This window comes from Balaenoptera borealis (assembly GCF_965194805.1).
Source record: "Balaenoptera borealis genome assembly, chromosome: X".
In the NCBI taxonomy this organism is placed as follows: domain Eukaryota; kingdom Metazoa; phylum Chordata; class Mammalia; order Artiodactyla; family Balaenopteridae; genus Balaenoptera; species Balaenoptera borealis.
The window spans coordinates 110526608-110540104 of record NC_138881.1 but is presented as its reverse complement, the minus strand read 5'-3'; the positions used below and the strand labels follow the sequence as shown (position 1 = coordinate 110540104).

The 13497-nt window shown below is 42.8% G+C and overlaps 1 protein-coding gene across 2 annotated transcripts in view; it reads left to right on the top strand.

The window, feature by feature from the left end:
- The window catches only part of FRMD7 (FERM domain containing 7), a 64423-nt gene that overhangs the window by 18448 nt on the left and 32478 nt on the right, over window positions 1–13497 (top strand). Inside the window, exon 1 of one of the 2 annotated variants that reach the window (XM_082377888.1) lies at window positions 6505–9801. The exons of the other annotated variant lie outside the window; for it this stretch is intronic. Within the exon in view, the coding sequence (XP_082234014.1) occupies window positions 9709–9801 (93 nt within the window). The 5' untranslated portion in view covers window positions 6505–9708. Of the gene's footprint in view, window positions 1–6504; window positions 9802–13497 lie in introns of those variants that run through there. 2 annotated transcript variants of the gene reach the window in all.

Here is a 13497-nt window from a genome sequence, read left to right as displayed (position 1 = left end):
GGCTGGTCATTGGTTTGGTGGTGGGCTTGTGACTCGAGTGGGATTGCTGTAATGTGTCGTTAAGCTTCCTGGTTTTCCAGGACATGATAACGTGTCCTCTAGTTCCAAGCAGCCTGCCCCACACTAGTTGCTCAATCACTGTTTGATGACAGACTGACCAACAGGCTGACCGTATCAGCTCATCCCCACCCCTCTGCCTGTACAAAGTACAATACTCCAAGCAAAGGAGCTTCTAAACCACATCAGAGAAAATCATCCTGGAGTCATAATGTCCCAGGCTAGCCAATGTTGACTATTTCTTTGCCAGGGATTTATTTTTCATTGCAGGGGGCCCCAGCTGCCTGATGAATGCCTTTGTTTAAACTCCTGAATTTGCTTTGCCCCTCATAGCCTAAGGTTTGTTGATTCAGAGAATAAATTGAACTGAAAAAGAAAGAAAGTGCTTGTGCTTTGTCTGGCCAGGGGCCAGGTGGAACTGTGGGCCAAATGTGGTTTAGGTGCTGCCTGTCATACCCCTCTAGGGCTCCCGTATCTGCGGTCACCTGGCTGTCAGGCTGCTCTCCTGATGCTTGAGCTCAGAGGAGAGGCCTGGACTCAAGCCTTCCCATTCCACCCCTCTCCTGCCCCTTCTTGTCCCAAGCCCACAGCTGACAGGAAGAGGGAGCCTGAAGCCAAGAATATTCGAGGTGCTGGAGGTGGGGATTGGGGAACTGTCTTTGGAGCTGGGTGGGTGGCGGTTGGGCGTTTGTTCAAGTCTGCACTCGCGGGAATCTCTGTGAAGAGTTTCAGTTAGTTGGGGCCTTGCCACCCCTTCACCGTTCAGAAGAGTGCAGGGCCCTGCCTGCTGCCTGGGTGCTGGGGAGGACCAGCTGAGGCTCCCTGCCTTGTAGCAAGGGCTCTCTGCAGAGCTTCTCTCAGAGTGAAACTTGCTCGAGGCCAAGATTCCTCTGGATTCTACAGGAGTTTCTCTCTTTCTATGAAATGTCATTTACTCTGTATTTGCATCTTTATTTGACCAGTCACAAATACAAATATATTACACTAATAAGAGCTTAGCCTTAGCTTGTGGTGTAAGACAGTGAAGTTGTCAATTGCAACTTAGAGACAGAAATTCTTCAAACTGGCTGAGCTGAGTCCAATATCTTGGGGTCAAAAGGGCTTGGCTTGAGGGGCAGAACCATCCAGGAGGTGGCAGGACTGACCCAGCAATTTCCTAAAAGGACCTGGAGCATGTTATCCCAGCAGCAGAGAGCGATGCTGGCCTTTGTGATACTGGGTGCCACTAAGCAGTTGTGTGCCAGACTGTCAGAACCGGAAAGACATTCGGTTAGACCAGTTCTACTGCTGAGAGATCCACCCTGAACAGATCATTGACACCACAGGAGGTAGGAAGGAATTGGCCAATGAAATGCCAGGGCAAGGCACCACAGGGAAGATCTGCTGAAGGCCACAGAGCTCAGGAAGCATGGAAAGTGACAGGCATTCAGGGGGGCACTTCTCTTCTCTGGGGGCTGTGGAACTCTCTGATGTGTAGCTTGCCTGTTCTAAACACAGCTGCTATGCAAAAGCTACAATTATTACCCCCACAGAATCTTACTCCAGCCTTCTTTTCTTTATTCCCTGTCTTTCCCCTTACCCACTTCCTCCTTCTCTTCTGGGTCCAAGGTGTGGAGCTAGGGTGGAGGGGGCGTCTGTCTGGGCTAGCTGACCCCAGGCCCTGAAAGCACTTAGGCAAGGCGCCTCACCACTAATCGCTGGGCTTAGCTGTCTTAAACAAGAGGTCTTTTGTCCTCTGAGATTCCTTCTATGATGACGAAATTCACCTTTCAACAGACTTAAACAAAGACAAAGGTTCTCCAGAATTTCATACTCAGAATATTTCAAATGATTTCACGAGATCTGTCACAAAGTTACTGTCAATTGCCTTTAACGCTATGAGATACCATTTCCTGGCCTATGTTCCAGAAATTTCCACTTACATTATTTCATACAATCATTAGTTAATAAGTGTGTTAGACAGGTATTACTATCCTGCTTCATTCATTCATCACTCATTTAACAACTTCTCATGAGCCCTCACTGCTCCCATACACTGGGTTGGCTAATGAGGATACAGAGAAAAATAAGAAATAGTACCTGACCTCAAAGACCGCATAGTTTAGTGGAAGAATCAGAATGTAAAAAACCAGGTACACTACAGCACGATCTATACAAATGCAGCGGCAAAGAGTTTCTTAATGGCACAACAGGAGAGGGGCACCTAACCCAGATTGAAGTGTGTTTGTTGCGGGGATGGTCAGACAGGTTTTTTTGAGGGAGGAGATGTCTAACCTGAGCCCGAACGACCAGTACTAATTATTTAGATGTGTTGGGGGAATAGAAGGGAGCAGAGTTGAAGGTTGGTCCAGGCAAAGGTAGAATCATCGGGAAAGGCCAGTGGAGACACTCAATCTGATTGGATCTTAAAACTGAGGGCAGAGAGTGCTACGAGCAAGGTGAGAGACAGCCATGAGACGGGAAAGATAAGCATGGGCCAAGTCATAAAAGGAATTTTTCATATGAAGAAATTAAGGTTCAGCAAGGTTAACTATGAGCCCATGGTCATACAACTGCAAGCAAGTACTTGAGCCAGGATTTAGAAGTAGATATATTGATTGCAGAGTCCCAACTCTTTCCCCTATAGACTGCTGCCTCATACCCAGGAATTCTCATACCCAGTATGAGACTTCTCATACCCAGTAGGAAACTCCTTTCACTGCTTTACCAAGCAAGGCCCATCACTGTCATGAATCTTTTCCACAATATTTGTTTGTCTTTCAGTATTTAATTCCAATTTTACACAAAAATTAAACATCTTAGAATTTAATTAAAAATCTCAAACAAAAATGAGACAAACAACTAGCAATACAACCTAAATAAGCTGAGGGATTCAATTTATGGAAAAACTTATCCTAAGAATATGATTAAGGTTGTGTGCAAAGATGGATGTACATCTTTGTGTGCTGAGATGTCTGTCTTAGTGTTGTTTGCAATATCTCAAAGGAGAAAAAAATTTACGTGTTCCATACGATAGTTTCCTATACAGTAACAAATGATAATGTTAATAATATAATACAAAGTTTTAAAAAAATTGGTCACCCAAAAGTGTGATTGTGCATTGAGAATTATCTCAATAATTCTGTACCTGAATAAAGCTTTACACTAAGGTCTTAATACTGTCCATCTCTTGATGGATGGGATTACAAGCACTTTATTTCTTCTTCTTGCTTTTTGTTTCTTTTTTACCCTGATTTTCAATGAGCATATTTCTGAATGAGGGAAAAGGTTCAAAAACAAAACAGTGAAAGAAACTTCACTTAAAAATGGCTGCTGGAGATCTTCAAGATGGCAGAAGAGTAAGACGTGGAGACCACCTTCCTCCCCACAAATACATCTACATGTGGAACAACTCCTACAGGACACCTACTGAACTCTGGCAGAAGACCTCAGACTTCCCAAAAGGCAAGAAACTCCCCACGTACCTGGGTAGGGTAAAAGAAAAAACAGAGACAAAAGTATAGGGACAGGACCTGCACCTCTGGGAGGGAGCTGTGAAGGAGGAAAAGTTTCCACACACTAGGGAACCCCTTCACTGGTGGAGACGGGGTGTGGGTGGGGGGAAGCTTAGGAGTCACCGAGGAGAGCTCAGCAACAGGGTGTGGAGGGCAAAGCGGAGAGATTCCCGCACAGAGGATTGGTGCCGACCAGCACTCACCAGCCTGAGAGGCTTGTCTGCTCACCCGCCGGGGCGGGCCGGGGCTGGGAGCTGAGGCTCAGGCTTCGGAGGTCGGATCCCAGGGAGAGGACCTGTATGCAGACAACTGTACGACACTGATGAAAGAAATTAAAGATGATACAAACAGATGGAGAGATATACCATGTACTTGGATTGGAAGAACCAACATTGTGAAAATGACGATACTACCCAAAGCAATCTACAGATTCAATGCAATCCCTATCAAACTATCAATGGCATTTTTCACAGAACTAGAACAAAAAAATTCACAATTTGTATGGCAACACAAAAGACCCCAAATTGCCAAGGCAATCTTGAGAAAGAAAAACGGAGCTGGAGGAAGCAGGTGCCCTGACTTCAGACTATACTACAAAGCTACAGTAATCAAGACAGTATGGTACTGGCACAAAAACAGACATATAGATCAATGGAAGAGGATAGAAAGCCCAGAGATAAACCCCCGCACATGTGGTCACCTTATTTTTGATAAAGGAGGCAAGAATATACAATGGAGAAAAGACAGCCTGTTCAATAAGTGGTGCTGGGAAATCTGGACAGCTAAATGTAAAAGAATGAATTTAGAACACTCTCTAACATCATATATAAAAATAAACTTGAAATGGATTAAAAACCTAAATGTAAGGCCAGACACTATAAAACTCTTAGAGGAAAACCTAGGCAGAACACTCTATGACATAAATCACAACAACATCCTTTTTGACCCACCTCCTAGAGAAATGGAAATAAGAACAAAAATAAACAAATGGGACCTAATGAAACTTAAAAGCTTTTGCACAGCAAAGGAAACCATAAACGAGACAAAAAGACAGCCCTCAGAATGGGAGAAAGTATTTGCAAATGAAGCAACTGACAAAGGATTAATCTCCAAAATATACCAGCAGCTCATGCAGCTCAATAACCAAAAAACAAACAAACAACCCAATCCAAAAATGGGCAGAAGATCTAAATAGACATTTCTCCAAAGAAGATATGCAGATTGCCAACAAACACATGAATGAATCCTCAACATCACTAATCATTAGAGAAATACAAATCAAAACTACAATGAGGTATCACCTCACACCAGCCAGAATGGCCATCATCAAAAAATCTACAAACAGTAAATGCTGGAGAGGGTGTGGAGAAAAGGGAACCCTCTTGCACTGTTGGTGGGAATGTAAATTGATACAGCCACTATGGAGAACAGTATGGAGGTTCCTTAAAAAACTAAAAATAGAACTGCCATACGACCCAACAATACCACTACTGGGCATATACCCTGAGAAAACCATAATTCAAAAAGGGCCATGTACCAAAATGTTCATTGCAGCACTATTTAAAATAGCCAGGACATGGAAGCAACCTAAGTGTCCATCGATAGATGAATGGATAAAGAAGATGTGGCACATACATACAATGGAATATTACTCAGCCATAAAAAGTAACAAAATTGAGTTATATGCAGTGAAGTGGATGGACCTAGAGTCTGTCATACAGAGTGAAGTAAGTCAGGAAGAGAAAAACAAATACTGTAAGCTAACACATATATATGGAATCTAAAAAAAAAAAAAGGTTCTGAAGAACCTAGGGTCAGAACAGGAATAAAGACACAGATGTAGAGAATGGACTTGAGGACACGGGGAGGGGGAAGGGTAGGCTGGGATGGAGAGAGAGAGTGGCATGGACTTATCTATACTACCAAATGTAAAATAGATAGCTTATGGGAAGCAGCCGCATAGCACAGGGAGATCAGCTCCATGCTTTGTGACCACCTAGAGGGGTGGGATCGGGAGGTTGGGAGGGAGACGCAAGTGGGAAGAGATATGGGGATATATGTATATGTATAGCTGATTCACTTTGTTATAAAGCAGAAACTAACACACCATTGTAAAGCAATTATACTCCAATAAAGTTGTTAAAAATACAAAAGAAACAAAAAAATGGCTGCTGCATAAGCAGTCAAAATAGAGGCTCCTCTCAAAATGGCACCTGCCCCCCAAATATCAACCCCATTGCCCACTAGCCCACAATTACTACTCAATTCCTTTCCAGCCTAAATAGTAATGATACTAGCTAATATATCTCAAAAGAATGTTTATCATTTACTAGGTACTAATGTAAATTTTACATATATTAAGTCACTGAAATCCTCAATGAAGTATCCCTGTTTGACAGATGAGTAAACTGGGCAGAGAGGTGAAGTAGCTTGCCCAAAGTCACAGAGTAGTAAGTGGTAGAAACAGGATTTGAATGGGGCACTCTAGGTTAAGAGCCCATGCACTTGACCACTATAATCTCTTTAATGTTTGTTTTTCAAGAGCCACTGTGTTGGAGTTATCTCGGCATTTCACATCTTAAGCAGTTAGCTCTTGTGTGTGTTGGGAGTGGTGATGTAGACAACAGGGTCGGCTATTTCAGGGAAAATCTGCCCTGGTGTAAGGGGGACCTGCAAGAGCTGTTGGGGAGCTTTCAGGGGACAGCTGAACAATGGAAACGGTTCAGAGACATGGACAGGGTTAGAAAGATAAGGTATAGGGCATCTGAGAATTGCATGAAGCCAAAAAAGATAGGTCCTTCTTTGGGGCTCAATGTGGAGGGGGGTTATGCACCCAAAAGGACACAGTAGGTTCTCTTAATTCAGTGACATCAGTGACAGTCTGTAGTACGGTCTGTAGTATAGTTAACCAGCAACATAGTAGATGCTCAATAACTATCTTTTGAAGCAATGAAAGAATACCATGCCTTTCTTTCTTGTACATTAGAATTTTAGATGTGCAGTATTTAATAAAATATATGAATTAACATTTTTCTGGGCTTGGCTGTGCTTGTCCCTGAGTACAGCTAGAGAATCCCAGACAACTGTTTTGAGTTACGCACCCTAACCATAGATCCACCATATTGAAGTAGCCTTGTGCAGGGAGGACGGCAGTGTTCTGCAAACCTGGTATCAGCCCAGACTAAGCCAGACTGAGAGTGGTATGCGGCTCTTAGGCTTTGGGTTGTAGAGCCTAAGTCGCCCCAAGGCCCACAGGAGGGAGTTAGCACTCAGGACTTGCATGACTGTATGCCAGGGTAGCTGGGAGGAAAGGGATAAAAGGCTGCAAGCAGGCCCAGGAGTTAAGTTATATTGCTAAACCACAATCTTCATGAAACACCTATGGTGTGCACAACAGAGGTGGAGACCAGTCAAGGGGAGAGCAGAGCTGAGTGGAGCCTAGCCCACGGGTGTTGTAGGTCCAATCCAGCACCAAACAGCAGGAACCCAAGTAAACAGACTAAGTGAACAAGGGTCAAGAACTAAGGCAGATGTCTGCATAGGGAAAGAGGAATGAAATCACAGGTCCTAAGTGACTTCTGCAAGAGTGGAGCTTGGCAAGAAGCCAAGGTGAGACTCAGGCAGGAAGCCCTTATAGGCTTCTTGCTGCGGGGCAGAGCTGGTCCCTTAACCTAGTCCACAGGTGTTGACAAGCATGCACACCTGGCTAACGTAGGGATGTTGAAAGGGTGGGGGAATGAGACACTTCATGACAGGCAGATTAGCCTGAGTGATGGCTCACATGACCACTCATTTTGCTACTCAGAAGTCCTTTAGAGGTTCATTTATTTTTTCAAAATTTGATGCTAAGATTCTTTTGTTTTAAACTGAAGTATAGTTGATCTACAATGTTGTGTTAATTACTGCTGTACAGCAAAGTGATTCAGTAATACATATATATACATTTTTTTATATATTCTTTTCCATTATGGTTTATCATAGGATATTGAATATAGTTCTCCGTGCTATACAGTAGGACCTTGTTGTTTATCCATTCTATATATAATAGTTTGCGTCTGCTAACCCCAAACTCCCACTCCATCCCTCCCCCAATCCCCTCCTCCTTGGCAACCACCATTCTGTTCTCTATGTCCGTGATTCAGTTTCTGTTTCATAGATAGTTTCATTTGTGTCATATTTTAGATTCCACATATAAGTGATATCACATGGTATTTGTCTTTCTCTTTCTGATTTTTTTCCAAGTTTCAAATCCAGCTTCCATATATGACAGAACATAAATTCATTAGAATATTCTGGTAAGCACAAGGAAGAAAATAAAATGCAAGTATAATCCCATCATCCAGAATTTAGCATTCTGGTGTATATTTTATACATTGAAATACTACTTTCTTATGGAACCCTAAACTCCACACTGTGTCTCTTGATTCCATTTAACTTGGAATAATTTCTGAAATATTTTTTAAAAAGATTTTCTGTTCAGCCAACACAGATTCTCCATAGTAACCCTGATACATTGGGTTTCATGGCCTCTTATTAAGTAGATGTTTTAAAAGGAATTATTGTTTAATGGCTTCTTTATAGAGTTTCTATGAAATTCACAACCTGTCAGAACAGAGTGGCCTCCAACCTGCTCACAGCCTTGCTGGGCAACATAGTGAACACTTTATAAATGGAGTAAACCTGATTCTAGAAAGAAGAGTCAGGAATGTAGAACAATCAAGGAAAGGGAGCCTAAAGAAGGAGAAACATTGGAGTAATAAGCAGAAGAAGAGAAAAGTGAGTTAACAGTACAGTCAAAAGTTGAGAAAAGATGGTAAAGAAAAAAAACAGTGAACATGAAAGGAAAGAGTGAATCAAAGGAACAAGTTTAGGTGTTTATCTCTTTCTTGTCCTTCATACACCTAGATATTAGTTTTCCCTTTATATTTAAGGACAGCCCGGTGTAATAAAATGAGCCCATTACTGGAGGCCAGAAGGCCTGGGTTCCAATCCCAGATCTGCTATTAACCTGCTGGAAGATCTTGGGCAAGTTTCTTCCCTTGTCTGGGTCTAAATCTCCCCACTTGTAAAATGAAGGGCCCGGATTACATGACATTGAATGATCTCTGTTGTGTCCTGAATGTCTCAGATTGATAGATATGCACAGAATGTTTTATCAACCTAAAGTTAAAGAAAAGTCCGACTACCATTTGGAAGCTGGTTGTGCGTCACACACAGCACGTGGATTTAGTGCTAAAGCATTAAGTGGAAACAAACAATTATAATTGTTTTAATTACCCGAGTAGCTAGTAATTTCGACAGGACTTGGGAGCACTGTCTTGAGAATGCCATTATTACACTGTCACTTTTGAACAGCTTTTCCAATGTAGGCATGGTAATTTCAATGTCTCAGGAGTGGGGGCAAGATTGCTATTAGGGTGGTAATCTTGTTTTGTTTTGTTTTTTTCTTTTTTCTTTCCTTAGTAGAAGAGCAATTCTGAGCAAGGAGAGTCTCTTAGACACATTCCAGCAAAGAGTATGAATCAGATGGAACATGTCCAGATCATTGCCAAACCAACCTAAGGCCTCAGGCAGTAATACATCATTCCCTTAGAGCTTGAAAAGGTTGTCTGCTAGGAGGTATCATCTATCAGGGCCTAGACGAGCTCTCTGACTCCCGAGTTCCCTTCTGAACTTAGTTTAATCAGTATCAACACGGCTGCAGGTAAAGAGGGCGGTATATAGGTATAACTGAGTCACTTTGCCGTACAGCAGAAATTAACACAACATTGTAAATCAACTCTACTTCAATAGAAAAAAAAGAGGCGGGTGGTCAGTCAGCTGCTTAGGTTGATCCTTCAGGACCCCCCTAGGACAGCCACGTGGGCCGGAAATCTTTCTGAGCTGTTAATCTTAAGCAACTTTAAGTCTTCCATCAATCACACAGGCAGTACTTTGAACTGCTTTATGTTTTCAGAAATAAAATAAAAACCAGTTGTAATTTGGTGTGAATTTCACACGTGCACAAGCAACTACAAGGCTTGTTCTCTCTGCTTACCGCCACCAGGAAGTCTTAAGTACCCATTTAAACTGTTCTTCCCTCCAGGGTTGATTGCTGAGTCCTCTGGGCTCTGGGGAAAGGGCCTCCCTTGACTTCCTACTTATTCTTTGTTCTTTGATGTGTCTAACTGCACCTTGCTCTCTACCAGATGCTGAAAGACTAGACTGCCTGCAGAGAGGGCTCCGTCTTAGAATGAACTGCAGCTACCTGGTAATTAGCCTCTCACCACTCTCAGCAGTTCTCTTTTTACCAGGAGTTGAACCCCCAGGACGGTTATAGCTTGCCCAGTAATTTCTTCTGCCCTGCCCCAAAGGAGCTCTGTTTCCTAGTTCCCTGGGTGGTTTACACAGTGTAAATTTTGAAAGTATGTTCAACTTCGTTTTTAGAAAACTGGTTGCATCTGACTATATTGGTAGATGAATAAGATATGTGTCGGATTTTTGCCGTTGTTTGTTGCAATGTCAGGATATTTGCATTAAAAAAAATTTTTTTTTAATTTATTTATTTTTGGCTGCGTTGGGTCTTCGTTGCTGCGTGGGCTTTCTCTAGGTGCGGTGAGTGGGAGCTACTCTTCGTTGCGGTGTGCAGGCTTCTCACTGTGGTGGCTTCTCTTGTTGTGGAGCACGGGCTCTAGGCACACGGGATTTGGCAGTTCTGGAACGCGGGCTCGGTAGTTGTGGCGCACGGGCTTAGTTGCTCCACGGCATGTGGGATCTTCCCGGACTAGGGATCGAACCCTTGTCCCCTGCATTGGCAGGCGGAGTCTTAACCACTCTGCCACCAGGGAAGCCCCAGGATATTTGCATTTTTAATGAAAAGTGAAACAGCCCTTTAAAAGGAGCAGTCCCAGGGTTTAACACTTAAAGGGTTCTGAGGCTTCTGGATGTAGCCTGCAGACAACAGGAATGGAGAAAGACTTACCTTCCTTCGGAAGGGTCCAAACTCTGTAAATGAGGTGTGGGCCTATTGCTGCTTATACACAGAGAGCTGGATGGAGGTGAGGGAGTGTAGACCAAGATGCAGAACAAGATTTCTTCCCATCTTGGTGAGGCTCCTGCTCAGTGTCCCTGGATCTCCCTCGCTCCTTTAGGGACACCACACTGCTTACAGTCGACTTGTTCACACTCTGTTTTCTAATCTCTTCTGCCTCTGACACCCTTCTCTTTTCCTCCTCTTCACCTGGCTAACTCCAACTCTTGCAGCCTATCTTGGATTAGGTGTCCCCTCTGTTAAGAATCCATTATGCAGGGACTTCCCTGGTGGCGCAGTGGTTGAGAATCTGCCTGCCAATGCAGGGGACACGGGTTTGAGCCCTGGTCCAGGAAGATCCCACATGCCGCAGAGCAACTAAGCCCGTGCGCCACAACTACTGAGCCTGCGCTCTAGAGCCCGCGAGCCGCAACTACTGAAGCCCACACACCTGGAGCCCGTGCTCCGCAACAAGAGAAGCCACAGCAATGAGAAGCCCGTGCACCGCATCAAAGAGTAACCCCTGCGCGGCAACGAAGACCAAATGTAGCCCCCCCCAAAATTAATTAATTAATTAATTTTAAAAAAAGAATCCATTGTGCTATACCCTCACCCACGTTTCTGGGTTAGGTGCCCTTTGGATGTGATATCACATTACCCCCTGCATACAAGCTTAAAAACACACTTAGCCCCGACCACTGCGATCACCTGTTGATGTGCCTGCCTTTCCTGCCAGCCTATGTATTCCTTGGTGGTAATGCCTGGGTCTTGTTCACCTCAGTATCCCTGCAGTTCAGGAAAGTACCTGGCACAGAACAGGCGCTCAATATTGTGTGTTGAATTGAAGGGGTGGTAGAAAGTGTCACAAAAGAGTAAAGGCATATACAGGAGGAAAAGGGCAAACGCATCAAAAGTAAGCCTGGAGTTTGTGCAGGGGAAAATTACAACAGGAAAACAAAAAGAACTGAAAAAAGAGACTAAAGAATGGAGGAAAAACATGTTAAAGGAGAGGGATCGACTTTTAAAATGTTTATTAGGGAGAAGGTTAAGACTGGTGAAGCAGTTCTCTGTCCCTGTTTTTTTGTGTGGTTGTTACGGTTGAGCCTTTCCTATAAAAATATGGAACCAGGGTTAACATGACTGAAAGGCACCTCATTCACTTGCTACTGGAGGAATGATCATCAGACACTGGTTTCTATGAGGGGAAACTAATAGTCGTGTCTCTGATTCTTAATATTCCAGATTTTGAATATTCAAATAAATGCTGCCCTTGTCAAAACAGACCCCCTGGAGTGGTCCAGATGCAAATAACTAGGTGACCATACATCAGAGTTTCTCCAGGACAGTCCTGGTTTACACCTGTTGTGACAATATAATAATTACTAGTGCCCTGTCAACCCTCAAAACCGTCCCAATTTGGATGATAAATTATATAGTCTCCCTATAAACAGTCAACATTTCTTGAGCTCTTCCTTTGGACCAGATACTGTGTAAAGTACTTGACAAGAATAGTCTCCTTACATGCTCACTATGACCCTTCTTTAAAATGGAGATGCAATTCACATGCCAGAAGATTCATCCTTTTAAAGTGTACAATTCAGTGGTTTTTAGTATATTCATTGTTGTACAACCATCACAACTATCTAGTTCCAGAATATTTGCATCCTCCCCAAAAGAAACCCCATACTAGTTAATAGTCACTCCCTATTCCCCTCTCCCCCGCAGTCTCTGACCACCACCAATCTGTTTTCTGTCTCTATGGATTTGCCTGGTCTGGACATTTCATATAAATAGAATCATATAATATGTGGCCCTTCTGTGTTTGGCTCCTGACAGTCTTATTTTGCAACTGAAGAAGCGAAGGTTCAGAGAGATTAAATAGTCTGCGCAAGATTACCCCTCTAGCAGGGAGACAGGTCAGAACTAGAAGCAGCTGTGTCTGGCTTCAGAGCCCACATTCTCAGCCACAATGATGTGCTGCCTTCTCCTACGTATTGCAGGTACTCAGCACATTTTGGAACTCCCTTTTGGCCTTCTGTAATTGGGCACATTGCTTCCAAAATGACTCACAAATCTTCATTATTTGAGAATGGATTTCATGTTTGGAAAGAGTCAAAAGTCATAAAGAGCAAGTATGGTAACTAAAGTGGGCTATCAAGTTGAGTCATTGATATGGACTGAATTATCTCCCTCCCCCCACCCAGATTCATATGTTGAACTTCTAACCCCACTCCCCGTGTGATTAATCTGACTGTATTTGGAGATAGGACTTTTAGGAAGTAATTAAGGTTGAATGAGGTCATAAGGGTGGGGCCCTAACCTGATAGGACAGATGGCTTTATAAAACAGGAAGAGACAGGTCTCTCTCTCTCTCTCTCTCTCTCTCTCTCTGCTATTTTGTTGTCATCACCGGAGTTTATATAGTCATATTTTGGAATTAAAAAATGAGGCATAACTATAAAATCAGGAGAATGGGTGATTATTATCTGTGACTTCAAAAACAATTTCCTGAGGGGAGCATGAGAAATATTTTGAATGTGGGAATCAGCAGTGGAAACAGGAGAAGCATCTATAAGACTCTTTGTATGGCACTATGCTTTTAAATTTTACAATGTGTATTGTGTTTCTCTGGAAAATATAACAAATATAAGGAAAAATTAAAATGGCCTATCATGCTACTGTTAATAATACACTGTTCCAGCTTATCCTTTTCTGAAACCTTAATTCTGTAGCCTACATTCTTTTGAAGTACACAGTCATTATGTGGATGCATTAGAATCTCTGTTATCTAATGTGATCAAAGGTGATTGTTGATCAGTTAATTGATAAAATTTGCCAAAGCAGAAAATCATAATAAATATGTACATTTACACACAAACACCTTAAACTTCTCACTTCGACATAAAACGTATACATTTATATTCATATGCCAAGCTT